This window comes from Hakea prostrata, chromosome 7 (assembly GCF_041222555.1).
Source record: "Hakea prostrata isolate BN-2017 chromosome 7, UWA_Hpros_2, whole genome shotgun sequence".
Taxonomy (NCBI): Eukaryota; Viridiplantae; Streptophyta; class Magnoliopsida; order Proteales; family Proteaceae; genus Hakea; species Hakea prostrata.
Genome location: NC_142606.1, coordinates 73584240 through 73610316, shown reverse-complemented (window position 1 = coordinate 73610316; position 26077 = coordinate 73584240). Strand labels below are relative to the sequence as shown.

At 38.9% G+C, this 26077-nt stretch overlaps 2 protein-coding genes across 4 annotated transcripts in view; both read right to left on the bottom strand.

The window, feature by feature from the left end:
- LOC149012048 (vacuolar cation/proton exchanger 3-like) overlaps nucleotides 1–18022 on the bottom strand; it is a 122900-nt gene extending 104878 nt beyond the window's left edge. For all 3 annotated transcript variants that reach the window (XM_089160921.1, XM_089160922.1, XM_089160920.1), the window contains exons 1-4: nucleotides 17687–18022; nucleotides 2498–2755; nucleotides 2114–2181; nucleotides 1992–2020 (exon numbers count right to left, since the gene is read on the bottom strand). In XM_089160921.1, coding sequence (XP_089017047.1) covers nucleotides 1992–2020; nucleotides 2114–2181; nucleotides 2498–2755; nucleotides 17687–17695 — 364 coding nt within the window. In that variant the 5' untranslated portion in view covers nucleotides 17696–18022. The remainder of the gene's footprint in view (nucleotides 1–1991; nucleotides 2021–2113; nucleotides 2182–2497; nucleotides 2756–17686) is intronic.
- Nucleotides 18023–24409: 6387 nt separating this feature from the next.
- Nucleotides 24410–25645, bottom strand: LOC149012047 (uncharacterized). The gene has a single exon (XM_089162815.1). It carries the CDS (start codon nucleotides 25643–25645, stop codon nucleotides 24410–24412), a length of 1236 nt encoding a protein of 411 aa, XP_089018941.1.
- Between the last annotated feature and the right edge of the window lie 432 nt (nucleotides 25646–26077).

The following is a 26077-nucleotide window of genomic DNA, read 5'->3' as shown; positions in this document are numbered from 1 at the left end:
GTTATGGTAAATTCAGTTAAGCTGTATGGTGCTACTTTTGGTGCACTCCCAAATGGCCTCTTACCTGTTGCTAGTGATGGAGATAGAAACTCAATGGATTCAAATGGTTTTAGATGGAGCAGTTTAGGTCAAGTCTCAAAGGGAATGGTTTAGGTTTACTAGCTAACAGGAAGTCCCTTGACATGGGACGAAAATAAGGTAATATCTTAGATGAGTTTAGAAGGCCTAGAGGTTTCAGAATTGGAAAGAACCTGGGTCAAGTGGGGGATTTACATATAGGTAATGCTCACTAAGTTGGGCTTTGATTTGGCTGAGAAAATCTCAAATCATGAAAATTCTTGACATTTAGTTTAGTAGGACAGATGGAGTGAGAGGTAAAATGTGAGGTACCCATGTGAAATGGGGTGATTCAATGTGGGGACAAAAAAGGGAAGGAACAGAAAATACGGGAAAAGTGAAGTTGTGGGGTTCATAGTCAAAAAGTAAAACTTGCATTTCCTTTTCCACAAAGTCCAACCATTTTAGATGGTTAGTTTTTTAAGCATGAGGTGAAAAAAAAATCATTGTTACCTCAGCAGACAAGCTCATTAATTTAAGGAAGCTGGTTTCCTCATTCTCCCACTCCACTTAACAAAATAAACACACCTTTTGGAATTTTATGGGAAATAATACAGTTACTCCACTCCCTTTTACCCCCTCCTAGTTTCTTCCACCAAACAATCCGTTAGGATTTCAGATCACGATTTGACGGATCTAGGTTTGGGTCGTCAAAATGGGCTGAAACTTGGAGGAATGTAGCCCTCAAGATTACTTCAATAGGGGCCTTGTTGAGGGGCTGGAAGGATTCTTGAAGGCTGTCTCCTTAGCCACAGCAGGATCTAGTTTCATTTGGCAAAGAAGCCTAATAAACTAACACCTTGGAGGCACCTTTACCAAAGTTGATCCTAACCAGCATTCAGATCAGCAGAAAAACACAAGAAAGCAACAGAGATTGAAGCAATTAATCAATCTGTCTCCCCCTCCCCCAATCAATGGGATTGTGTATATATAGCATTATAAGGAAGTCCTTGAACAACAAGAAGCCTTGTCAAAGGGGCCGGCTAAGTGAAGTCCTTGAAATAGGCCTTAAAACCCAACTAAAACAAGGATTGAAACTTAGGACTGAACGAGGACTACTACCTGAAATAGAACTTGGACACTTGAACTTAAATAGGAGACTAGATCCTAGCCAAGTAAATATAAGACCTATCTACCCATAACTTAAATTGGAACAGAAATTAAGATAGTTGAATCTTGGTCCAGTTGAAAACATAAAAACAACTAGAATAAAACTAATGACAGGAGTTTTTGTACTCAACTCATGTATCCATGTTTAAAGTCCATTAAGTTGGCCAATCAGATTTGAAAACCATGGAACGAAGGATCAATACCTATATGACCCAGCCTTAGGCTTATTAATAGTAAAAAGAACCTAATTTGGTGCAGGATCTCATTACCTGTTGCAGATTCACACCACTATAGATGTCAGAGAAGTTCGAATTTTTCTGAAGTTGTTAGTCTGAATATCCAGTTCAATCAACCTATGTTAAGGGCTCACAAAGCAGCACTTTCTGATTGTACCAAATTTCTCATTTTGCTCTTAATTGTGACCCTGTTTTGAATAATTTTGCCTTTTCTTTGATTTACTATGTCAGTCATGATTTAAATTCTGATTTTCATGTTTTAAAAGCCCACAGCAGTTTCTAATTTAAATTCCTAGCAGTCTTCACCTCGTATTTGATTCTTTGCTTAAATTCCAAATTCTCAGTAAAGAACATATATTAATTCCACTCTGACCACTCTGAACTGCAATCCAATTTGCTAAATGGCTGAATTAGGACTCTACTCAAGCCAGAGTTCTGCATCAGATGGAGTAACAGACACTGAGGTCGGAACAAGAATGAAACCAACGGCAAATAACTAAGGGATGGTGAAGTCAATAATAATTTTACCTGTAGGTCCTGTGTAGGATGCAAGGTGCCTGCAAGATATGAACATTAAATGTTTGCAAAAAAGTTCAGAGACTAACAAGAAAACTATAAACAGAGTTTTAGTCTCAAAGGTTAACACGTACTCTGTTACATAACCCAAACGCTCTGCTAAAGGTGTGATGCCAACTAAGGTGAAGAGGAAGACCCATACCTGGGATAAAAAAATAAAAATAAAAACTAACTATTAAAGGACTGGACCAGCAGTGAGAACTAAGTAAAATTTTGATCGAAATGAGATTGGAAACCTATACACTTCAAACACAATCATGAAAATTGCCTTAGGTCATTATTCTGAATTTCCCCTGAAATAAAGAGGAGCTATGAAAGAATATAAACCCTCCCAACCCCCAAAAGAAAACCCCTCTGTGGATATCTATGAACGTAGTTTCCCACTTCTGTTTTCTTTCTTCAAGTCTTCCTATTCTGAATTTGAGCAGGAAAAAACAGAAAGGATGACCGTAGCTCACATGCTTTCCAGTAAGATGGTGAAGCAAAATTGCAAGGGGACCAAAAGGTAACAACACATTAATCTTGGCCTTGATCAAGACGGCATTAATACTCTTGAATGTAGCTTTATAATGCAAAAACTTAGGGTTCCAAGTATGAGAAACATCTGCTAAAGCATGAGATGTTTCAAAGACATGCATCTTTCTCGAGGATTGTGATGAACACAATGGGATCTCCTCTTCAAGTTCAAGGCCTGTCTTCTCCTCTATGGATCCCATCTGCAGGACAACATTTCATCCATCAGCCAAAGCACCATTGCAGAAAAAAGAGCACTAAAGCTAGAAGACAAATCAAAATTACACTACAAAGCTCTGGAACTGTCAAAAAGTTGTGTTCAAGATATGCACAGTTTGGTTCCAGAAAGATTGGCACCATATCATGCACGCAAAAAAGGAGGGGAAAGGAGAGGTGCCAGTAAAAACCAAAACGAGAGTGAAAAATTCACTGACGTGAATAGTTGTTCAGTCAAAGCAACAAGTGCATTATACCTATTTTTCTGTTACCTAATTTGTTATATTATGTGATCCTACTGTTGTGACCTCAAGGGGGTTGAATTTGAAAGTGCAGGTTGCAATTCATTGCACAGACAAGTTGTTTCTAGGAATAATATAACTACAGAACTCTCTAAATCAATATTTAAAATTGAGGTGAAAGACACCACAATTGCATGAGTAACATGCATCAGCTGCAGTAATTGAGTTGAAATAGTAATGAACTGTTATTTGACCTAAAGAGATGTGGATGACTCCAACAATACAACAAACAACCATAACCTTATACCAACTAATAAATGGGATTGCTACATGGATCTAAAAGAGGCTGAGATAGTAATTAAGAGAAGAAGCCAAAAAAGGGTAAAAAGAAGTTTAAAAAGAATAATAATAAGTAAACCCAGTAGACAAAGCATTAATTAAAGCAGCACCCCCAGAACATCCCAAAACTCTTAACACCACGAGGATCGCCACATCCTTTTTTAGTTCTCCAGCACTCAGTCTTGGCCCACCTCTCTAGCTCTTTTAACTCTGTCAAACTAAATCTAGTCACTCTTCCTTACTAAAGCATCCATAGGTCTCCATTGGACATGAACATACCACCTCAATTTCTCAGAAGTTTGTCCTGGGTTGGTGCAACTCCCAAATTGGCTCTAAAAAATCATTGGCTTATTCCATCTCTCCTAGTCTTGCTGCACATGCGACTCAACATCCTCGCCTCTGCAACCCTCATCTTACATATATTACAATTTTAACTACCCAACACTCCACCCCACCCGACAAGTCACATCCAGTCTTACTATTGTCTTGTAGAAATTCCCCTTAAGCTTAACAAGAATGTGTTTATCAATAGGATTTACATCTTCAAATTCCACTGTGACGAAGGTAGACCCACGCCTTCGATGGTAATCCCTAGGTTGTAGGCAACAAACTGATATTTCTCCACCAGTGAGATCCCAATCTCAAAATCCACAAGGTTGACTTCAGCTCCATTCCCTTGTGGTGCTGACCCTTCCTGGTCTTCCCTTCCTTATTGGAACTCTAACTACATCAACATCATCAAATTAGTTCTTGTGTATCCTCAAATTCTGAACGCACCAAGAAAATGGACTGTCCTTTACAAGGACCTGCATTGATGTTTCTGTTGAGGTCCTTCCTGTCCATCACTGTCATTGAAGCCGAAGGATATTATTTTCGGAAACATTAAGTCTAAGTGGTACCCCCCTCCAACCCCAAAAAATTGCACCTCAAGCTCTTTTGCCATCACTCAAATGTTCGTTTCTGTAAAGCTCCCTTTAGTACTGCCAAAATCTATCTCCTCCGACTGGTCATCACTCACCAAGATATCCCTGATAGCCTTTCTGGTTCCTCTTTTCCAATGTCTCCAACGGCCTTCTATCTAGCCTAATTGACCCACCTCTCTTCCTCATGGCATTTGTTTACACTGCCAGAGCTAGTGATTGTAGAAACATGTCAATGAACCTTTACCTGGTCCTGTGGCTCTTTTAGTTCCCCATACAACCCCAAAGATGGTCAAAAAATGTCATGCCACAGTTGTCAACACCTCAAAGGTCAACCAGCTCAAACCAAATTGTTGGTCCCAACTCTCGAGGTTAGCCTTGAAGCTGGATGCCTTCCCTTTGCCATAGCACCAGCTACTTCGTCCTATCCTCATAATTGTCAAGGCGATGCTCTACCTTTGCAGGCTCTGGCTGCTTATCTCTTGGAGATTGTTCCTATAACATCAGCAGAATCCTCAACGCTCTGGCTGCTTCTGTCTTAAAGCTCCCCTTTTATAAAAAGACTATATTTTAAAATTGAACTATTTAATTTAATCAAGTCCAACTTTTATTGGACCAAGCCCCAGCAGACCAGTTCTTTTTGGAGCTAAACTGAACTGGTCTATTGATATTGTATCAATTCTCCTCTGAAAAGAACCTGACTCTGACAAGTTTAGATGAGGTCCACGAATGTCGTCTAAGTCAACCCATCATAAAAGGTATGTACCAGCAATCTTCTTAAGCTTGATAGACGGAAAATCTTTTGCTGGGAGGAATTTCATCTCAAGTCCACCATGCAGGAAGGAATATGTGTTATCATAATTCATAACCACAATGCTTGGCTTTATCGTCATAAGCCATGGGCCTCATAAAAGAATGTGGCACACTTAAAAGGAAGAAAATCACACTGCACCTGATCAATGAGTCTACCAACAGAATACACAAGCAAGCACCCTTCATTCACTTTAAAGTTTGTATTGATCACCCATACAAACATTGGAAGGGTTTGGATATGGTTCCATCTTCAAGGCTAACTTTTGAACAGAAGCTTCAGCAACAACATTAGTGCAACTGCCTGAGTCGATCACCATATCGATTAGGCTACATCAAATTCACTGTCACCCAGTTCTATACACACCCTTCAAACCTTGACCAAAATCGATAGCCCAAAACCTAATTGAGATGCCCACCACAAAATCCTAAAGATCCCAACCCTGCAAAATGTTGGAATTGGGGCTACATCACCCCAACCAATCATCCCTCATTCAATTGGGGCTGTATCACCAAACTATCTGACCTTCATTTACGGCAAAACCATAATGGATAACACTATATGGTGCTGGATTTTTTTAGGGTCTCAGGTACCCCCTTGAAGATTTATATCCACTAAGCTTTTGACTTCCTATGTTGGTTTGCAATGTGATGATCCAGATGCCCTATCCTAACTTTTTTACTTGATATATCATTATATCTCCTCCCAATTTTTCTCAACCATTGTCAACAGTTTGTCAGTTGAGTTCGCCCTCTAAAGTTAGTTTCTACCAGGGCTGCCCTCTCCCTCTCACTTCTTTTCTCTTTTCCTTAGCCAAAAGCAATCAAGCCAAGATAGACCAACACCTCACCTCCCCCATCCCCAAATGCAAAAGCAATGCCCTCATCCATATTGCCTTTACTGATGATATCATGATTCTTCTCTAAGCCCCCCCCCCCGGTGCAGCCTCTGCCGCCCAAAGAAAAACTCTTTTCCATGCCCTCAATTATGTCCACCCTCCCATTCTTTGAACGTCTATCTAGCCTAAGCATTGATCTTCTAAAATCTTAAATCGCCTTTACCTAGGCATTAAACTCAGTCAAGGAAACCCTTTTGCACCCTTCAGGATTCACTAGGGCCCCTTTTGATGAAATATCTTGGGCTTCCATTCATCCTAGCCAGGCTGACCAGCTACCATTACACTCTTTTTGTTGGATTCAATTTTGCATAAGGCTTCAGGCTTGAAAGGGCAAACACCTAATCCTTTGCTGGGAGAGCTGATCTAATAAGAAATATCCTTTAATCTCTAAATATGTTTTCTAGATGTGGCATATACAGTCCTTAAAAATCCACCATTCCTGCCATGGAATCCCTATCCACCCCTTCCTATGAAAGGCAGAGGAAGATCGTACTTGGCACGTTGGTCAAATGCTCACAAATGCTTGTCACGGGTTCAAGTCCTAGAAATAAAGGGAAGATTGCGTAGCCTTGCTAAACGTGGGACCCTTGTGCACTGCATACGACCTTCTTTTCGATTTGGAAAGCAAAGGAATTCTCCAAATTTTTCTCCCAATCAATTAGGCAACCACATGCCTACCTAAATTTGAAGGAGGCCTTAGTATCCTACAATCTGAGACTACAAAAAAAGTTAGTTGATTTGCGACTATAGAAATAGTGGGTATCCTTATAAACTTGAAGATTTCCTCTCAGTAGAATCCCATCTAGATCAGCCAAGTGCCAATTACCCCTACCTTCTTAAGCATGACTACATTTGGACTATCCAAAGAACCCTCCTGGGTTTGGCACAAAATCCTCCTTTTCCCTTTGGCCCTGTCAGCCATTTACTCCTTGATGGCTAATTATTCTTCCATTTCCTTCTAGAAGGATGCATGTCATCCACTCTTAATTTTTTATAACTTCCCTAGTGCTTGCCTGGTCAACTCTTTCATCTCTTCTAGAGCTTGGTCCCCCACATCCCTTTCCCCTCTTATCACACACAGGCTTTGGGCATCCCACCCCCACCCTCTCCAAAAAAGAAAAAGAAAATTACTACAAAGAATTATTATGTGATCACAATCATTGGACATTCCTTGTTTATTTATCTCACTGCCTAGATAATTAAGATCTTCGCCATTGTTTCTCTATCACTATCACATCCATATCTCCTCCTCTTGAACATTGACTATGCTTTTTTCTGTTGCCCGTTATCCCTCACTATTTGATAAAACTCTTGGCCATTCTATGATCTCCTCCTCGTTGCCAAGGAATAGTTATGTACTTTATGGTTAAAAAAGGCCCTTTCTGATGGAACAATCTCCAATACTGCCGGTATTCTTGTGTCTATATTTGGATGGAACAAAACCGCAAAAGATGTTGAAAGAACTGAATGAATCTTGACTAGTGTCTGAAGGACATAGCTGGAGCTTTATTTATACTTAAAATTTACCAAATACAGAACAAATAAAATCTTCCTACTGTGGGAATCTAACAAGAAAAAAAGATCCTAGCAAATCTATCCCAATAGGGAAAGAACAGGAAAAGGAAAGTAAACTAACTAAAAGCAATTAAATCAGACAAATCTCTAGATCTCCTCCAATAGATTCTGACTTACAAAACTCCCCCTCGAGTTGGAGCATAGATGTCCATCGTGCCCAACTTGCTAATGATGCTACTAAACACCTTCGTGATTGAGCTCTTTGTATGCACATCAGCCCGCTGCTCATATGAAGTAACAAAAGTAATACAAATCAACCCAGCCTCAATCTTCTGTTTGATAAAACGTCTGCCAAACTCCACACACTTAGTTCTGTCATGTTGTACTGGGTTGTGAGCTATGTTGATTGCTGACTTATTAAGTACAACTATATAAGAACCTCTGAATCAGCAATTTCCTGATACAACCTTTTCAGCAATAGTACCTCACAAATGCCCAGAGCAATTCAGCCTCGGCATTGTACCTCGCAACCACAGCCACTTTCTTGCTTCTATAAGCCACCAAGTTACCTCCCACATACACAAAATATCCAGAAGTAGACCTCCTATCAACTAGACATCCTACCTAGTCAACATCTGTATATGCCTCACTATTCAAATGTCCATGAGCTGAAATCAAAATTCATTTACCTGGAGTAGCTTTCAAGTACCTCAAGATACCATACACTGCATCCAAATGAGAGGAGTATTAATCATACATATACTAGCTAACAAGACTGACTGCAAATGTGATGCTAGCCTAGTATGAGACAAATAGATCAACTTTCCCACCAACTTCTGATGCCTCGTTTTGTCAAACAGTTCTCTGTCCGTTGCCCTAAGTGTAGGTTAGGCTCAATGATGCAGCCAATGGATCCAATATTAAAAGATAATGCAAATGATGATCTTCATTATTAATCTTGAATGATAATCCAAGGAAATAGAAAAAACTTGAAAACTCTCTCAACCCAAGGTGGGGACTCACTCAACCCTAGAGGATTCACTCAACTCTTTAACACAAGTGTGTACAAACAAAGTTTATGTTCCAAAGATTGTCCCCTTACATGAGTGACTACAAATATATAAGAGAGAGAGAGAGACGTTCGAAAGGGGGGTTGAATGATCAGGAAGCTTTTAATGCTCTTAACCGTTGCAATTGGTTTTGACTTTATCATCCCAATTGATGCAGCCAATGGATCCAACATTGAAAGACAATGCAAATGATGATCTTCACTATTAATCTTGAATGATAATACAAAGAAATAGAAAAAACTTGAGGACTCTCTCAACCCAAGGTGGGAACTCACTCAACCCTAGAGGATTCACTCAACTCTTTAACATAGGTGTGTACAAACAAAGTCTATGTTTCAAAGATTGTCCCCTTAAATGAGTGACTACAAATATATAAGAGAGAGAGAGAGAGAGATGAACGTTAAAGAGTAGAGAGACATTAGAAAGGGGGGGTTTAACGGTCAAGAGCATTAAAAGCTCTTGACCGTTGCAATTGGTTTTGACTTCATCATCCTCCCCTGCTTGAGAGGAACTCGTCCTCGAGTTTAGATCGCCATAATATGGGCAGAGATCTGAAATGTTAAAAATAGGACTAATATTCATGCCTTCGGGTAGCTCAATGTGGTAGGCATTATGTCCTATTTTCTTAAGGATGCGACAAGGACCAATCTTCTTTTGCTTGAGTTTGTTGTATGTTCCAGTTGGAAACCTCTCTTTTCGCAAATATACAATCACCAAGTCATCCTTTTCAAATTCCACACGGCATCAATGAATATCAGCATCTTCTTTGTATTGTTCATTGGCTCTTTGAAGTTGTGCTCGAACTTGTGCTTGAATTTCCTGAAGATGATTTGCAAGGTCTTCCGCTTCTAGATTTCTCATATTAGGATTTGGAATTGGAACACGATCTAAAATGTGGCTTGGGCTTCTTCCATACACTATCTCAAAGGGACATTTTTTTAGTGGAGTGACACTTCGAACTATTGTAGGCAAACTCCGCTTACGGTAGAATCAAATCCCATTGACAAGGATGGTTACCTACAAGACAACGAAGTAAATCACCAAGGCCTATTCACAACCTCGGTTTGACCATCGGTTTGTGGATGATAAGCACTTGAAAATTGTAGTTTAGTGCCCATAAGTCTCCACATAGTAATCCAAAAATGGCTCAAAACAATGTCACAAATCCAAGGTAATTGTCCTAGGAACACCATGTAGCCTCATGATTTCTTTGAAAAATAGACTCGCCACATTTGAGGCATCGGAGGTATTCTTGCAAGGAATGAAATGAGACATTTTTGAAAGCATATCTACCACTACAAAAATATAATCAAAACCTCTTTGAGTTTTTGGGAGTCCTACAATAAAGTCCATGCTCAAGTCTTCCCAAGGGTGATTCGGTATAGGTAATGGTTGATAAAGCCCATGATTTTGAGCTTTTCCTTTGGCCCTTTGGCAAACTATACATTGCTTAACGTATCTTTCCACATCATGCTTTAATTTGGGCCAAAAATAACAGTCTTTAACTAATGTTAAACTATTGTCTCTTCCAAAATGGCCTCCTAAACCACCAATATGTAGCTCGGAAATGACACAAAGTCTCAGAGACCCATTTGGTAGACAAAGTTGATTTCCTTTAAACAAGTATCCATCAAAAATGTTAAAATGATCACTTTTATCACTTTCACACTCTTCCCAAACCTTTGCAAAATATGGATCATTTTTGTAACTTTGTGGTAAAATATCAAACCCAATGATTTCATAAAACAATGTCTTGAGAAGACAATGTTTATGACTACGAGCATCGGCAACCTTATTCTTAGTACCAAATTTATGATGAATAACGAAATTAATTTATTGAATGTATGAGACCATTTTGCATGCCTTGAATTCAATTTCTTTTGAGAATTCAAAAACTTTAAAGCCTCATGGTCGGTATACAAGACAAATTCTTTGTGAATCAAATAATGACGCCAAAATCGAAAGCTTGCACAACGGCATAAAATTAAAGGTCATAAGTAGAGTAGCGTCTTTTGGCATCATTAAGTTTTTCACTAAAGTAAGCTATGGGGTGACCCTTTTGGCTTAAAACGGCTCCAATGCCTTTATGTGAAGCAACAAATTCAACTTCAAATACCTCATCAAAGGTAGGCAAAGCAAGAATTGGAGCCTCAGTTAATTTTTGTTTAATTAGTTCAAAACTCTTATTAACATTTTGGGTCCAAATAAAAGATTTAGATTTGAGGCAATCGGTTACCGAAGCAAGAATTGTATTAAAATTTTTCTTAAACCATCGGTAGAATGTAGCCAAACCATGGAAGCTCCTCACTTCGGTTAAGGACCGAGGAATTGGCCAATCCATAATTGCCTTAATCTTTGCTTTAACCCCTTGTGAAGTGATAATAAAACCTAAAAAAGAAACACTTTCAACTAGAAAAGAACATTCAGTAAGGTTTAAATAAAATTTTTCTTTTCGTAAAACCTCAAGAACTTGACACACATGACTAATATATTCATAACAAGAAGAACTAAATATGAAAATATCATCAAAATAAACAACCAAAAATTTTCCAATAAAAGGTCTAAGCACTAGAATCATCAATCTCATAAAGGTACTTGGTGCATTGGATAAGCCAAATGGCATCACAAGCCATTCATAAAGTCCTTTCTGTGTCTTGAAAGCGGTTTTCCATTCATCCCCCGGTTGGATGCGAATTTGATGATAACCACTTTTAAGATCAAGTTTAGAAAATATTATTGTACCATGCAATATATCAAGCATGTCATCTAATCGACTGCTTTCAGGAAGAGCCAAAAAAGAACCGGCGAATGTTTCCATTCCTAGTGTTGCATATAGCAACGAAGGCATATCCTAGCCTAGGCACAAGGCCCACTCTTCCCTCCACCGCTCAGTGGGCTTATTGGTAAACTAGATCTCGCTATCCATCATGAAGAGCTGCCTATGGATCTCTATCTACCTCTATACGCTGGTGCTTATCCTCAAGGGCTTAGCACCTACGATAGATTGGCTTTCTATGGTAGCTTATTTATTCCTTTTCACTAGTTGAATGGGAAACCTATATTTAACCATAATTTTATTTATTGCTCTACTATCAACACACATCTTCCAATATCCATCTTTCTTTGGAGTAAAAAGAGTGGGAACGGCACATGGGCTTAAACTTTCTTGAATAAACAACAACAACAACAACAACAACAAGCCTTGTCCCAACTAAATGGGGTCGGCTACATGGATTCTTGCCTTCCAATCAATTTTGTTCGAGGCCATGCTAGATACAAGGCCTAAGCTATACATATCCTTTCTCACCACTTCTCATAAGGTTATCTTAGGTCTACCCCTAGCTCTTCTAGTTCCTTCAATATGGATTATATCACTTCTCCGAACAGGAGCATTTATAGGTCTCCGTTGAACGTGGCCGTGCCACCTCAAACGACTTTCTCTAAGCTTATCACTTATGGGAGCAACTCCCAGACCAACTCTAATATGATCGTTTCTTATCTTATCCATCCTGGTTTTGCCACTCATCCATCTTAGCATCCTCATTTCTGCTACACTGAGTTTATCTATATGATTCTTTTTAACAGCCCAACACTCTGCACCGTACATCATAGCTGGTCGAACAACGGTCCTATAAAATTTTCCTTTAAACTTTCTTGAATAAACCCCTTTTTTAATAACTCTTCAACTTGCCTTTATAACTCGGCATACTCAGTTGGACTCATCCTATAATGTGGTAAATTTGGTAAGGTGGCACCCGGCACCAAATAAATTCGTGTTGGATGTCACGCATTGGTGGCAACTTGTCCGGAAGTTCTTCCGGTGCTACATCGGAGAACTCATTTAAGAGCCCTTCTATACACTTAGGAATGTCTATTTTCTTCTCTATCTCACAGTTTGTCGTCCAACAAGAGCATATGTCATAAAACTATTTTCTTTGCAAGCTTGTTCAAAGTGTTTCAAAGATTAAAAAAAAATTTGTTTTTCATCTTTTGAGGTACCACGAGAAGGAACATTTTTCAATGGAGCCAACAAATATTTCTTACCATTCAAGACAAATGAATATATATATTCTTTTCCCCATTATGATTAACTTTCCTATCAAATTGCCAAGATCTACCAAGTAAAATATGACAAGCATCCATAGGCAACACATCACACCAAATTTCATCAAAATAAGTATCAATACAGAATTTAATTAAACACCTTTCTCTAACGGGGACTTCACTTCCCCTTTTAAACCAAGAGATGCGATAAGGGTTGGTATGTTTATCACAACTCACAAGTCAAATTTAATTTCTCAACCATTTCTTTAGAAACCATATTTTCACAACTTCTGGAATCAATTAATACTAGACATTTCTTTCCATAAGCGGTACAATAAGTGTGAAAAATATTGACCCACATCCCCATATCGATAACACACATTAGAATTTTCTTTACCCTTATTTTGGTCTTTGGTCATGGGTCACTTCTAAGCCTTGAATAGTCCCTTGCAATAATTTTATCTCTCACAGTAGTATTGGGAGCCCTCTCAAACCACCTAGAAGAATTTCTATTCAATTTTTCTTTGGCTTTAATGGCTAATTGGTGAGCTTCATCAAGGGTTTCAAATCGTGGAAAGCAATCTCATCTTGAATAGAAAGCATTAGACTACTAACATATCTAGCCACCAATTGGTCATCATTTTCTTGTAAATTAAGACGACAGAAATATTTTAAAAAAATTTGGTGTAGTCATTCACACTTTGATCATTTATTTAACAAAGATGGTGAAATTTTTTATATAAAGTTTGAGAGAAATCAAAAGGGAGAAATTTTTCGTCTAATCTTTCTTTCATATCCTCCCAATTGTTAATTGGGCGGAGTCCTCTCCTTTCTCGACTTTTTTGAAATTGTTGCCACCAAATCAAGGCATGACCCTTAAGTTTTGTGGCTACAAAATCAACTTGTCTCTCTTCCAATAATTCTTTCCATTTAAAAAAAGTTTCAATAGAAGCAATCTAATCAACATAGAGTTTGGCATCGAGTTTCCCATCAAAGTCATTTACGTCTACCCGTATCCTTTTATCGGATTGCTCCAAGGCTCGTGCTAGCCGCTCAATTGCCCAAAGTGTTTGTGGATGCGCTTGTTGGGATTGAATGGATGTAGAACTTGAAGAGCCATCATGATCCTCACTTCGGCGCTCCTCCGAAATGTGAAAAGTCTGGTCCACATCTATTGTAGAAGTTGTTTGATGAGTGTTAGAAGCCATTGTAGGAAGTCGGCGCAAAACATCTTGCATCATTTATTGGAGGTTTTGATTTGCTTCCTTCAATTGATTCACCTCATGTCACAATGCAATTTCTTGCATTGTTGACATACGAACATTCGCCCTTCTTGGCATGATGCTTCCAAATCGAACCTAGCTCTAATGCTAATTGATGCAGCCAATAAATCCAATATTGAAAGATAATGCAAATGATGATCTTTACTATTAATCTTAAATGATAATACAAAGAAATAGAAAAAACTTGAAAACCCTCTCAACTCAAGGTGGAGACTCACTCAACCCTAGAGGATTCACTCAACTCTTTAACACAAGTGTGTACAAACAAAGTCTATGTTCCAAAGATTGTCCCCTTACATGAGTGACTACAAATATGAGAGAGAGAGAGAGAGAGAGAGAGAGAGAGAGAGAGAGAGAGAGAGAGAGAGAGAGAGAGAGGAGAGAGGAATGTTAGAGAGAAGAGAGAGACGTTAGAGAGTAGAGAGACGTTAGAAGGGGGGTTGAACGGTCAAGAGCTTTTAATGCTCTTAACTGTTACAATTGGTTTTGACTTCATCAATTAATAGGAATTTCAGCTGGCTTACACCGTAGAGTCTCAATTTCCTCAAGAAGATCCAAAACATACTTCCTCTGAGAGAGAGAGAGACACCACTAGCAGAAAATGCCAAGTCCAGCCCTAAGAAATATCTGAGCTTCCCCATATCTTTGTCTCAAATTCAGTTTTCAAAAAGGTCTTCAATGCTGAAATCTCATCCTCACTGCTGCCTGTGATCACAATGTCATCTACATCTGCTAGAACTACAATTGTGTGGGAACCATCTTTTGATGAACAAAGTGTGGTCTGCATTGCTTTGCTTATAACCATTAGAGATTATGGCCTTTTAAAACCTTCTAAACCACAGTCTTGGGGGCTGCTTCAACCCAAACAACGCCCTCTTCAACTTGCACACTTCCCCATGAGTCTTGGCAGTACATTACCACATGGCACATCCCTATACTCCCCCTCTTGAAGTTCTCCATGCAAAAAAGCATTCTTCAAATCTAACTGTTGTACACTCCACCCTTTATTCACTGCACATGAAAAAATACTCCGAACTATGTTCATTTTGGCAATAGAGACAAATATCTCCTAATAATCAATGCTATAAGTCTGAGTGAAGCCTTTGGCCACCAATCTTGCTTTGTACCTCTCAACAGTCCCATCTACCTAATGCTTGATCACGAACACCCATTTACACCTAGTAGTTTGCTTTCCTATAGGCAAAGTCTCCAATTCCCACGTTTTGTTTTTCTCCAAAGCTCACATTTCCTCATCTATAGCTTCCTTCCAGTTTGAATAAGATAATGCTTCCTACCAAGTGTTAGGAACAAAAATAGAAGTTGAGGATGGAATAAAACTTTGAAATTTTGGGGGATATAGACTCATATGAAACATAATTGAAACTAGGAGGTTTGGCACAAGTCCATGGTTGCTTTCTCAATACAATCAGTAAGTCCAAGGTAGGATCAAAAGAAGGGTCAAAGACAAACACACCCGGAGGAACGAATTCTTCGAGACTAGGAACCGAAGCTTCTAACTGGCTCAATTTAGAAGGGGTCACTTGCTGCTTTCTTCGATAGGCCTTCAAAGGCCTAGGCTTCCCCTGCACATCATCCCCTAATTGTTCTTATCCGATCATTCCATCTTCCAAAGGAGGATCATCTGCAGAAGTCTTAGGAGAAATATTGGAAGGAGGAATCAACACCACAAGTTGAAGAGGGTGGAAAGAAGGTGTTGTAATAGTTAGAAACAGGTGTTAGGCTACGCGATATTGTTGCACGTTCAATAGACATGCAGAGAAGAAGAAGAAAAGGCAAAGGTGAGTTTTTTTTTTTCCTTTCCTGACTTATATCTGAAGGACACAGGAAAAGTTTTATTTATACTTCAAAACTTACCAAATGCAGAACAAATAAAATATTCTAAGTATGGGAATCTTACAAGAAAATAAAATTCTAGCAAATCTACTCTCAATAAGGAAAGAACAAGAAAAGTAAAATAAACTAACTAAAAGCAATCACACTAGCCAAATCTCTATATCTCCTCCAATCAATTTTGACTTACTACAGAAGGTCAAAATTCTAAATCTCTCTATGCCATGATCTAGAAGCCATCTTTGATGTCAACTCCAAAACTCTCATGCTTCCACATAGATCTATTGATGATAGCTCAAGAAAAAAGTTTATTATTATTATCTAGCATTTAGATGTTTACCATCTCCGTTCTTAGGGGCAATCCTTCTTTAGGCTGCACTCTCATTTCTTCTCTTTTCTAAGGCTCTCGTAATAGATTATTTGTTCACCCATTAAAAACTAATAATAATAAGGGATAATTACTATTGCCCCTTTGTACTTTGGCTTTATTACTAATTAAACCTCTTTCTTTATTAAATTACTGTTGCCCCCCTCACTTCTTACAATGTTAAATGGTTGTTAACATCAAATATGTAATGTCTATTTTGTCATTCATTAAAATTAAGAAGTTAAAAATATGACATTATCCTCATTTATAGAAACTATATTGAATTTCAATTTTCAATTATATACTTAAAGTCTTATATTTTATAATCAATTTTGGCTTTGGTGGGACCACACACTTATGGTTGTTGAAACTCTCATGTTCTAGTTAAAATTTTCATAATCAAAATGATGGAAGTTTTACAAACAAATTAGCATATAAGATGCTAATTGATAGGAAATTTGGTAACAGGTATAATGGTCAGCATATATTAGGTGATTTTCAATTTCCAACTTTGAATTACATTTGATATTTTCCTAATATTTTAGTTTATATTTTAAGTTTTATTTAATCACATATTTCCTTTATTCGACAATTTCTTTTTAGAGAAGAAAAATCAAATCTTTCCTTTATTTGGTGGTTTCTTTTTAGAAAAGAAAAGTTAATTTAAAGTTAATTTTTTCTCATAACTTGACAAAAGAGTAAATAAGTAAAGAGATAACTGCAGGGTTATTTTTGGGATTTTGAAAAATATATAGATGCCACATCAGTAAACTAACACAGCCTAACGGTTGGGGGCATTAATAATTTTAGACAAAGCTAAAGGTTGGATTAGCAATTTTTAAAAGTACAAGAGATAAAGTAGTAATAAAATCAGAGTACAAGGAGACAATAGTAATAATACAAATTGATGAAAAAAGAGTTCAAATTTGATTAATCGACGCATGAACTGCATGACAGAGTGAGACAATTAAATTTTGCGCAGTTTTCAAGGCAACAAGGTCCAGATAAAAAGAGATCAAACTATGAGGAGGGGAAAACGCAAAACCTTCTACAAGAGAAGGAAGATTCAATTAAGTAGAAATGTAGAAACATCTACATATTTACCCAAATAGTTTGAATTAAAATTTCATTCAAAAAAAAAAAAAAAGGATGTTCCACTTGTAGCCGTTTAAGGAACTCAAAGGAAAGGTGAAAAAAAAAAAAAAAAGTCAATCAAAACATGATCAAGGGGGTGAGGAAATAGCTTCTTTTGCTGGGAGAAGGGAGGAAGAAAGAAAAACTGAACGAATTTAGGATATGAGTGGGAGGACGGGGCAAATTAAGGGCAAAGAGAAAGAAAACGAGTGAAAGGCCAAATTCTATTAAGAAGCAATAGAGAAAATAACCAGGTCCATGAGTAAGTGCCAAAACAGATCTGGCTTTATGTTCTTTGAAAACGAATGCATCTGCACAACTTCCGGGTGAAATATAAGAAAAACAGTCAAAGTATCTTCCTGTGCGAGCTCTAGCGCAACTTTACAAGTTAGTATTTGCGATGACACAGGAAGGAGACATTTTCTTAGTTTCTTAGTTTCATACCTGGTGCATCCCTAACAGAAATATGACCAGTAGTGCGGGTGAGGAAGCTGGCGATAGACGGAGAGCTTCAAAACCCAAGTATTCTTCACTCTACAAATCAATTACTACGCCAGAATCGACAAGCATAATACCAGCAGCTGAAGAACCATGAATTTGAATTAGTATGTCAAGGGCGGGTGAAAGGAGAGAGGGGTCGAGGAAACGGAATTCAAGCCAAAGTGGGAAATCACCCGACCAAAATTTGTTTAACATATAATGATATATACACATAATAAAATTCAAATTACAGAAAATGGGAAGGAGAAGGAAAAACAGAAACATTATCTAAAATTAGAACTTAAAAATGTTTGCCACTTTGCCAGAGGAGTTATGTTTGCATCTTTATTTGTTTACCCCAAAAAAATTGCTTCTCTTTTTTTTTATTTTTTTATTTTAATATAATCGGCTCCGTAACTTCTTTTAATCTTCCCACTTATGGACACGGACAGCAAAATCGATCAAAATATAAAATGATAATAAGCATAAGAGTCAAGTTGCATGTGAGACGTCATCTTTCGGTTTGTTATTCTACTATTAAACTGCTGATATCTGATCTCATTATTTTACATGAAAAAAAAAATTGCGCGGAAGTTTCCTGGAAGCAGCAACGGTCCGCCTTTTGATTCGGAACTAAGCTCAAGTCTGCCACTTCCCTATAATTAAATATTCTTAACCGTTATTAAATGTATCTGTCATTATTTTTGACTTTTTATTTGGTTCAGAGCTTCAAAAACGGTCCGCTTGGGTGTACCTCAACCGGATTTTTATTTATGGCACCAGCTGACAATGGTCAGGACTATGCCACATAAGCAAAAATTAATCGCACGGTTATAATTTATAAACTAAAGCACGGTATATATATATATATATGTAAATACAAAAAATTATTTTTTCATTTAAATGTTTGAAAATCTTAGAATTTACAAAATTACATCCCTGCCTATACTTGACGAATCCCCAAATTCCCAACAACGTTTCTTCATTTGCTCAAAAATGTCTTCCTTCGAGTTCTCAAGAAGTTATTCAAGCAAACAATTCAGCGTGCTTTTTCTCTTCAATGAGGCGCTCAACTTCCTTAATGTTGTTGTCGACGGAATCAAGTTCTTGGCCATTTGAAGAGGAGCAAATAATGGCAGAAAACCGTGAAGTATCTACAACATAAACCACATATATTGACACGAGTTAACAAAACAGGAAGCGAAGGTAGTAAACTGGAAAGAGAAGTTTATCTAACCGGTGAGTTTTGGGGCTATTAATACGGAATCATGCTCGTCCATCCCTCTCAAGTTCCTGCAAAACACATGCTCGACCTTGGGGGGTCGAGGTATGTCTCCAACGAGCAAGTCAGTACCAATGAAATATGATAAAAACTACTCAATAGAGAATTCAAGTAATTGATCATATAGAATATGAATACCCCTTTCTTATGCCTGCTTGAGGTGTTTATATAGTTCTAGATATCTGAGTTAGACTCAGAATATAACTCTAAAAGAGTTGTATTAGGAAAGTAACTCGAGGAAGAGTTGTTTACCTAACTTATCATTCTAGGTAGTTGACAGGTGATAGAAGTTTACCTTGATTGGGCTCCCTTAACACGATGGTCGGACGGGCGATTATCATTATGGTCAAGACAACTGTATTGAACCCGCTAGTCGGACCGGTCAAATAAGAATGGCTATTTTAGTCATTAACATAAGCCCCCCAATCCATTGCAGTCGAGGACAGTGTGTTTGACTCGAGGGATTACATTACTCCTAGGCATACTTTGTTGGGTCGGTCCGTTCAAGATTCCTTTTTTGAAAAATGTAACGTCCCATCATTGAATAGCCGTCATTGATGCGCATATATTGATGCACGTCTTTTAAGATTTGCGTGGGGTTTGACGCGTGTCACCCCTGTCGTTTCTCATTAATTGCTCGTCATTATTATGAAAATCCTTTCATCTTCCACAGTCAATTTGTATGCCTTGGTAACCCGTAGATGAGCATCTCTAAGAGATTTAATCCTTACCGTTTATTGAATAGATCAGTAGCTCCTTTGGATTGGAATCTATTCTCTTATAAATATCTTCCTTTTTCACTTTCGTTTCTTCTTCTTTACTTGGCATTTATTCTGCTGCTACTTCATTTCTACGACTGTGAAGAAGACAAAAGTTGTTGCTGCTATTCGCGAAGTTTTCCTTCCAACTTGTTGCCCTTGCTCCATTGCTTACCATTGTTTAAGCCAGTAAGCTCTCAGCCCTTTTCTTTCTTCCTTTATATCAATGTATAGAACTGTATTTCTCTTCAAAAAACCTCATATGCTTTTCTTTTGTTTTTGTTTTTGTCTTGGGCATGTGTTTCTTCTTTATTTCCACCAACCCTCTCTTATTTGTTTAGAAAATCATGGCTGTGGTGAGGAAAACCTCTGATGCTAGAAATCCTAAGAGAGACTTAGATGAGAAACCTTCTAGTTCAGCTTCTTTGTATTGCGAGGAAACTGACCAACACAAAAATTCTATTCACAGTTCGAGTGGTCGAACCGATGAGGTAACTGAGACTCATTCTGGTTGTGACCTGTCCAGTAATGATGGTGAGGAAGTTGATGTCGAGTCCCAACCTAGGGTAGTCGCTCTAAGTGCTCGAGCACGTTTTAAGACTAAGAGAAAAAGATGGAAAGATAGTCTATATTTAGAGGAATATACAATTGAGAAGAACAGAGAACTCACTCCCGACCATATAGATTATGATCTGTATTCCACTGGTCCCGATTTCCTTCCTTCCCACATGACCGAATAGAGATTGGACTATCTTCGTCAAAAGTATGAGATACCCTCTAATTATATTCTTCGTGTCCGACCTCAGATGAAAGGGCGAATTCTCCTCGGCCCGGAGAGTTTGCTCTCTATGAAGATGCCCTAAAGAGTGGCTTCCGTCTTCGTGTCCACACCCTCTTTAGAGAGATAATGCTTCACTTTAAGATGTGTCCGGGAATGTTTGTGCCGAACAACTGGCGAAACGTTATATGTTTTTCGGGATTCTGCCAGGGTAAAAATGTTAGGGTTCGACCATCTCTTGCTTTATTTCTTCATTTTTTATGGCGAAGAAACAAGAGCAAGATGGATGGTTCTACCTATCCAAACAAACTGCTTCTCAATGTGGCTAGGATGGGAATTTCGTCGGGACTGGTACCCTTCCGTCCAATACAAAAGGATGGCGACCCAAATACTTCTTCGTCCGACCACCTAGTCAGCCTTCATTCCCCGTGTACTGGGTCCATGGACCAATTGAAGGATCAACTGATTTCCCCATTTTAACTAAAGCCGAGGAGTGTGCCAAGGAGCGGATTCTTTGGCTTCTGTCCAAGGACAAGAATCTATTTGCCGTACATGGCCATTGTCCGGAATATCCCATTGTGCTTCGCCATTGGGAATTCCTCCCCAGTGAGTTACATTTCATGCTTCCTTGATTTGATAATTTGTTGAAATGTTATATAGGTCGAGACTAATGATGTGCATATTTGTTAGTGAGACTTAATCCAGAGGCATGTGCCCGAGCAGCTGATGAGGAGGCCGAGGAGGCTGAGGCTAGGGTTCCGACCAAGGTGGAAAGAATTGTCTTGGCAAAGGCAAACAGCCTTTGGCTTCCTCGGTAACGAAGAGACATAAGGACACTGCTGATCTGCCTCCCCGGGCAGCTAAGAAGAAAGCTTCCATGTCCTTTATTGCTGGTTCGAGTGAAGACATGAATGTTCTTCCTTCTTCTCCGTTGGAACCTTCTACTAAAGCCATGTCAAGCACCCCTTCTCCTGCTCTTCTCCCCAACTGGTCGTTCAACACTAACTCCCATGTCTAAACACCAGAAAGATGGGACTGATATAGCCAAGGAGTGGTTGACGGGAGTTGTACTTCCTACTGACCAAAAGTTTTTAACAGATATTGGTTCTTCCCGGATGCAAGATGTCATGACAAGGTAAAGATTACTTTCTCCGAGTAACTTTCCTTGTTTTATTTACTTGGTTTCTCCTGAATAACTTTTCTTTTGCCAAGTTGGTTTGTGCCTTGACTCAAGCATTGGCGGTAAACTTGGAGGTTGCTCGGAGAAATTTGTCTGCCATCCGTATGCTTGAAGGGAAAGTTAAAGATATGGGTGCCCAACTAGAAAGTCTACTCAGGGAGAAAACTTTGACGCAGGAGGAGAAGGCAATTTCAGATGCTCGAGCAAAGTCTATTGAAGATCAAGCTTCCACCCTTAGATCCGAGGTGGAAGAGCTTAAGAAGACATTGGAAGGAAAAGATATAGCTCTTGTATCTGCCGAGCAATAGAAGATTGAAAAAGATCAGTTCATCAAGGATTTGACCGATCAACTTGCTCAAGCCTCTCCGAGCACATTTGAAGACCTTTCCAACGACTTGCATCATGAAGTAATTTGGAGAGGGGTCCGAACAAAGGGGTGTCAACAATTTATGGCCAAGGTTGCTGCCCCTGGATTCAAGTATGGTTAGCATTGTGTTTTGCCAATGTCATCGGGGAGTTCCGAGGACTTGATCTTCAGAAGTTAGAAAAATATATTGATTCGAGCATTTATGATGATCTGAAGATTCCTCGACCTGCTTGGGCGGTTGGTAAGAACGCATTTTCTTTACCCAAGGAGGTGGACGTTTAGGATTTTCTGGACTCCGACTAGGAACCGGCCCCTGAGGAGGAAGATCAAGCCGGTCCTTCACTGAACACTGCCAATGTGACCAGAAATCTTCTTAGGATGTGGCCACCGACCAACTTTTTATTCAAGTCTTCAGTCTTTGGTAGTCTAGAACAATGATCTATTTGTAATATTTTTTGACACATTAGCTTTTTTATTAGAAATATAGTTGAAGTATTTTTCTAAGTTATGATCTTCGTCTCAATAGTTGAAGTATCTTGTTCAGTACTGCTCAGTAATGTATATTGCTCGGTCGTAGTATGCTATCATTCGTTGTTCGGTCATGTGAAGTAACTGTTCATCACTCAAGATTAGGGATGTCAACGGTGCGGTTTGGGGCGGTTTCGGGCTAATGAACACTCAGCCCAAATACGGCCCATTAGTAAAATAACGGTTTCGGGCCGGTTTCGGTTTGGTGCGGTTTGGGTTCGGGCTAACTAACGGTTTGGCCTAACAGTCTATACTCGGGTTGACTAATGGTTTGGGCTAATAATTTATGATATGCAAGAAAAATATTTATTTAATTTAAACAAACTTTGTACATTCAATTGGACATTCATACTTAATCCTTCTAATTATCTTTTGCAAGTAGTAGAATGAGTATTTGATCTTTGAATTTATGCTCAATTTTTCAGATAGTCTATATCAACTACCTAATGGTAATATGATTATTCAAATAATATTTAATGTTAAACTATATAACGGGTTATAACGGGTATAACGGGTGGCGGTTTGGGTTCGGGTTCTGCCACCCTCAGCCCAATTACGGCCCATTAAGGATCGGTTTGGGCTGGTTCGGGCTATTACGGGCCAGTTCGGTTCGGTTTTAACGGTTCGGGCTGCAAATTGACACCCCTACTCAAGACATACTATTCGGTAAAGAGTTTGTTCGATCATATGGCCAAGTAATTGTTCATCAACAATTGCTTGGTTATAACCAACTACCCCCCGGGCATGGTAACTTGAGTATGATGAAAGTCGTTGAAGTTTTCGTGCCTAAGAAATTTTAGGGCTTTTTGTGCCTTAGGTACTTAGGGCTTTTCTTGCCTAAGGAGCTTAGGGCTTTTCTAGCCTAGGGAGCTTAGGGCTTTTCTGTTTATGGCCGGCCAAATTGACGTATAGATCATATAGTAAATTATTCTTTCTATTCATTCAACGAAGTAAAATTGAAGTCCTAGGGTCAGGGACTTCCCATAGCGACTATATATTGAACTAAATAACAAAATTGAAGTAAACAAAATTTGAAGTGTCTGTGACGTTTGTGGAAGCTATGCTTATTGATAATACTTTCGGAGATTGTTTGAATTCCATGATCGAGGGATCCTACCGTTCGTTTCTGGATCTTGTAAGTGATATGCTCCTGGAGCAACTTGACGTATGACTATATATGGTCTTTCCCAATTTGGGGATAGCTTTCCTTGATTGGTTGGGTCTGAAGCAGCAGTTCGACGTAGTACGAGTTCACCGAGGAAGTATTGTTCATTTCGAACTTTTGCATTGTAGTATGTCGCAATTCTTCATTGATATTCTTCAAGTCGAAATTGTGCTTTATCTCTTACTTCATCAACTAAATCCAGGCTTGTTTTCATTCCTTCGATGTTGGCTTCTTCTTCAATTTCTTTTTCCCGTAGTGTTATGACTTGGATTTCCACCGGGATTTTTGCTTTTGCTCCATAAGCTAACTAGAATGGTGACTCTCTTGTGGTCGTCCTCGATGTTGTTCGGTATGACCAAAGTACACTGGGTAACTCGTCCACCCACCTTCCTTTGAGCTAGTCGAGCCTTTTCTTGAGTCTGTCAAGCATAGTCCTATTAGTGACTTCAACTTGGCCATTACTCTGGGGATATGCTACCAACAAGAATTTGTGTTCGATCCCTTGTTCATTGCAAAATGTTGTGAAGGCTGCGTTTTCAAATTGTTTTCCGTGGTCGATAACTAGGATCTTCAGAATTCTGTATGTGTATAATATGTTGTATTTGATGAAGCGTTTTATTTGTTTGGTATTAATGGTTGCTAAGGCTTCTGCTTCTGCTCATTTTTTGAAGTAGTCCACTGCCACCACCAAGTACTCTCTTCCTCCTGATGCTTTTGGTAATTCTCCTACCAAATCTATTCCCCATCTTACAAAGGGTATCGGAGATAAAAACCAATGTCAGGGGGAATGCAGGTGTGTGAGAGACTTTTGCATGTGCTTGGCACTTGTCACATTTCTTTACGAAGTCTTTCATATCTTCTTCCAAGGTCGGCCAATAAAAACCTTGGTGTAGAATTGTGTTGGCCAGTGTCTGAGCTCCTACGTGAGCACCGCAGATCCCTTCGTGTACTTCCCTCAGAACTTTAGTTGCTTCCAGTGGTCCCGGGCATCTTAAAAGTGGTCGGGTGAAGGACCTCTTGTATAGTTGCTCGTCTCTGATCGCGAACCAAGCTGCCATTTGTTGTATTGTTCGAGCAGATTTTTTGTCCTTTGGGAGCTGGTCACTCTCCAAGTAGTGTTTGATCGGCTCCATCCACCCTTGCTCGGTTGATATTTGCATGTGGTTGATCATATTTATACTTGGGCTTGCAAGTTCTTCCAAATAGACCACTGGTGTTCCAACATTCATGCCTTTCGTGGCCAAGCGAGATAGTGAATCTGCCTGGTCATTTTCTTCTCTTGGTACTTGAATAATTTCCAGATCTTTGAAGCATTGTTTGTAGCCATTGACCAGATTCAGGTATTTCTCCATCCTTCTTTCTTTGCCTTTGTAAACTCCTTTTACTTGATTTATGATTAATTTTGAGTCGCTTTTGATTTCCAGATGTTGGATACCTAGAGCTTTGGCCATTCTTAAGCCTACTAACATAGCTTCATTTTCGGCTTCATTGTTAGAAGCTTTGAATTTGAAGCGAAGAGCATATTTTATTTCAAATCCTCCTGGGCTCTTCATTAATAGACCTACTTCGCTTCCTTGCGCATTGCTGGATGCGTCAACGGACAAGGTCCATCTTTTAATTGATTCAGGAACAGGCTCAATTTCTTTTTTGTCAGACTCCGGTGTTTCAATAATAAAATTTGCCAGGGCTTGAGCTTTGATGCTTGGTCGGGGTTTGAATTTTATTTGATGTTCGCTCAATTCTACCGCCCAGGTCACCAATCTCCCTGCCAAGTCTGGTAGGTAAAGAATCTTTTTCAGAGGTAAATTTGTCATCACTGCAATGGGGTGAGATTGGAAGTATGGACAGAGCTTTCTAGCTGCCATGAATAGTGCCAACACTTGCTTATCTACTTCTGGGTAGTGAGTCTTTGCATCATTCAAAACATGGCTAACATAATAGATAGGTTTTTGTATATTACCTTCTTCTTGAACAAGTATTGCACTGACTGCAACTGATGATGCGGCCAAGTATATTTGTAGCCCCTTCTTGTTGGTCGGCCTCACGAGCAGGGGTGGTCATGACAATTTCTCTTTCAACTCTTCGAATGCGCTCTAACACTCCTAATTCCAGATGTCGCCATTTTGATTGGCTACCTATTTCAAAGCTTTAAAGAAAGGAAAGCATTTTTCCCCTGATCGGGAAATAAATCTATTTAGTGCTGCTACCTGACTAGTCAAGCATTGGACTTCTCTGATGTTTCTTGGTGGTTTCATGTCCAAGATTGCCTTTATCTTCTCTAGATTGGCTTCAATTCC

Coding starts and splice junctions, on each gene's coding strand:
- LOC149012047 (XM_089162815.1), bottom strand. CDS start 25,645: ATGGCAGCTAGAAAGCTCTGTCCATACTTCCAATCTCACCCCATTGCA.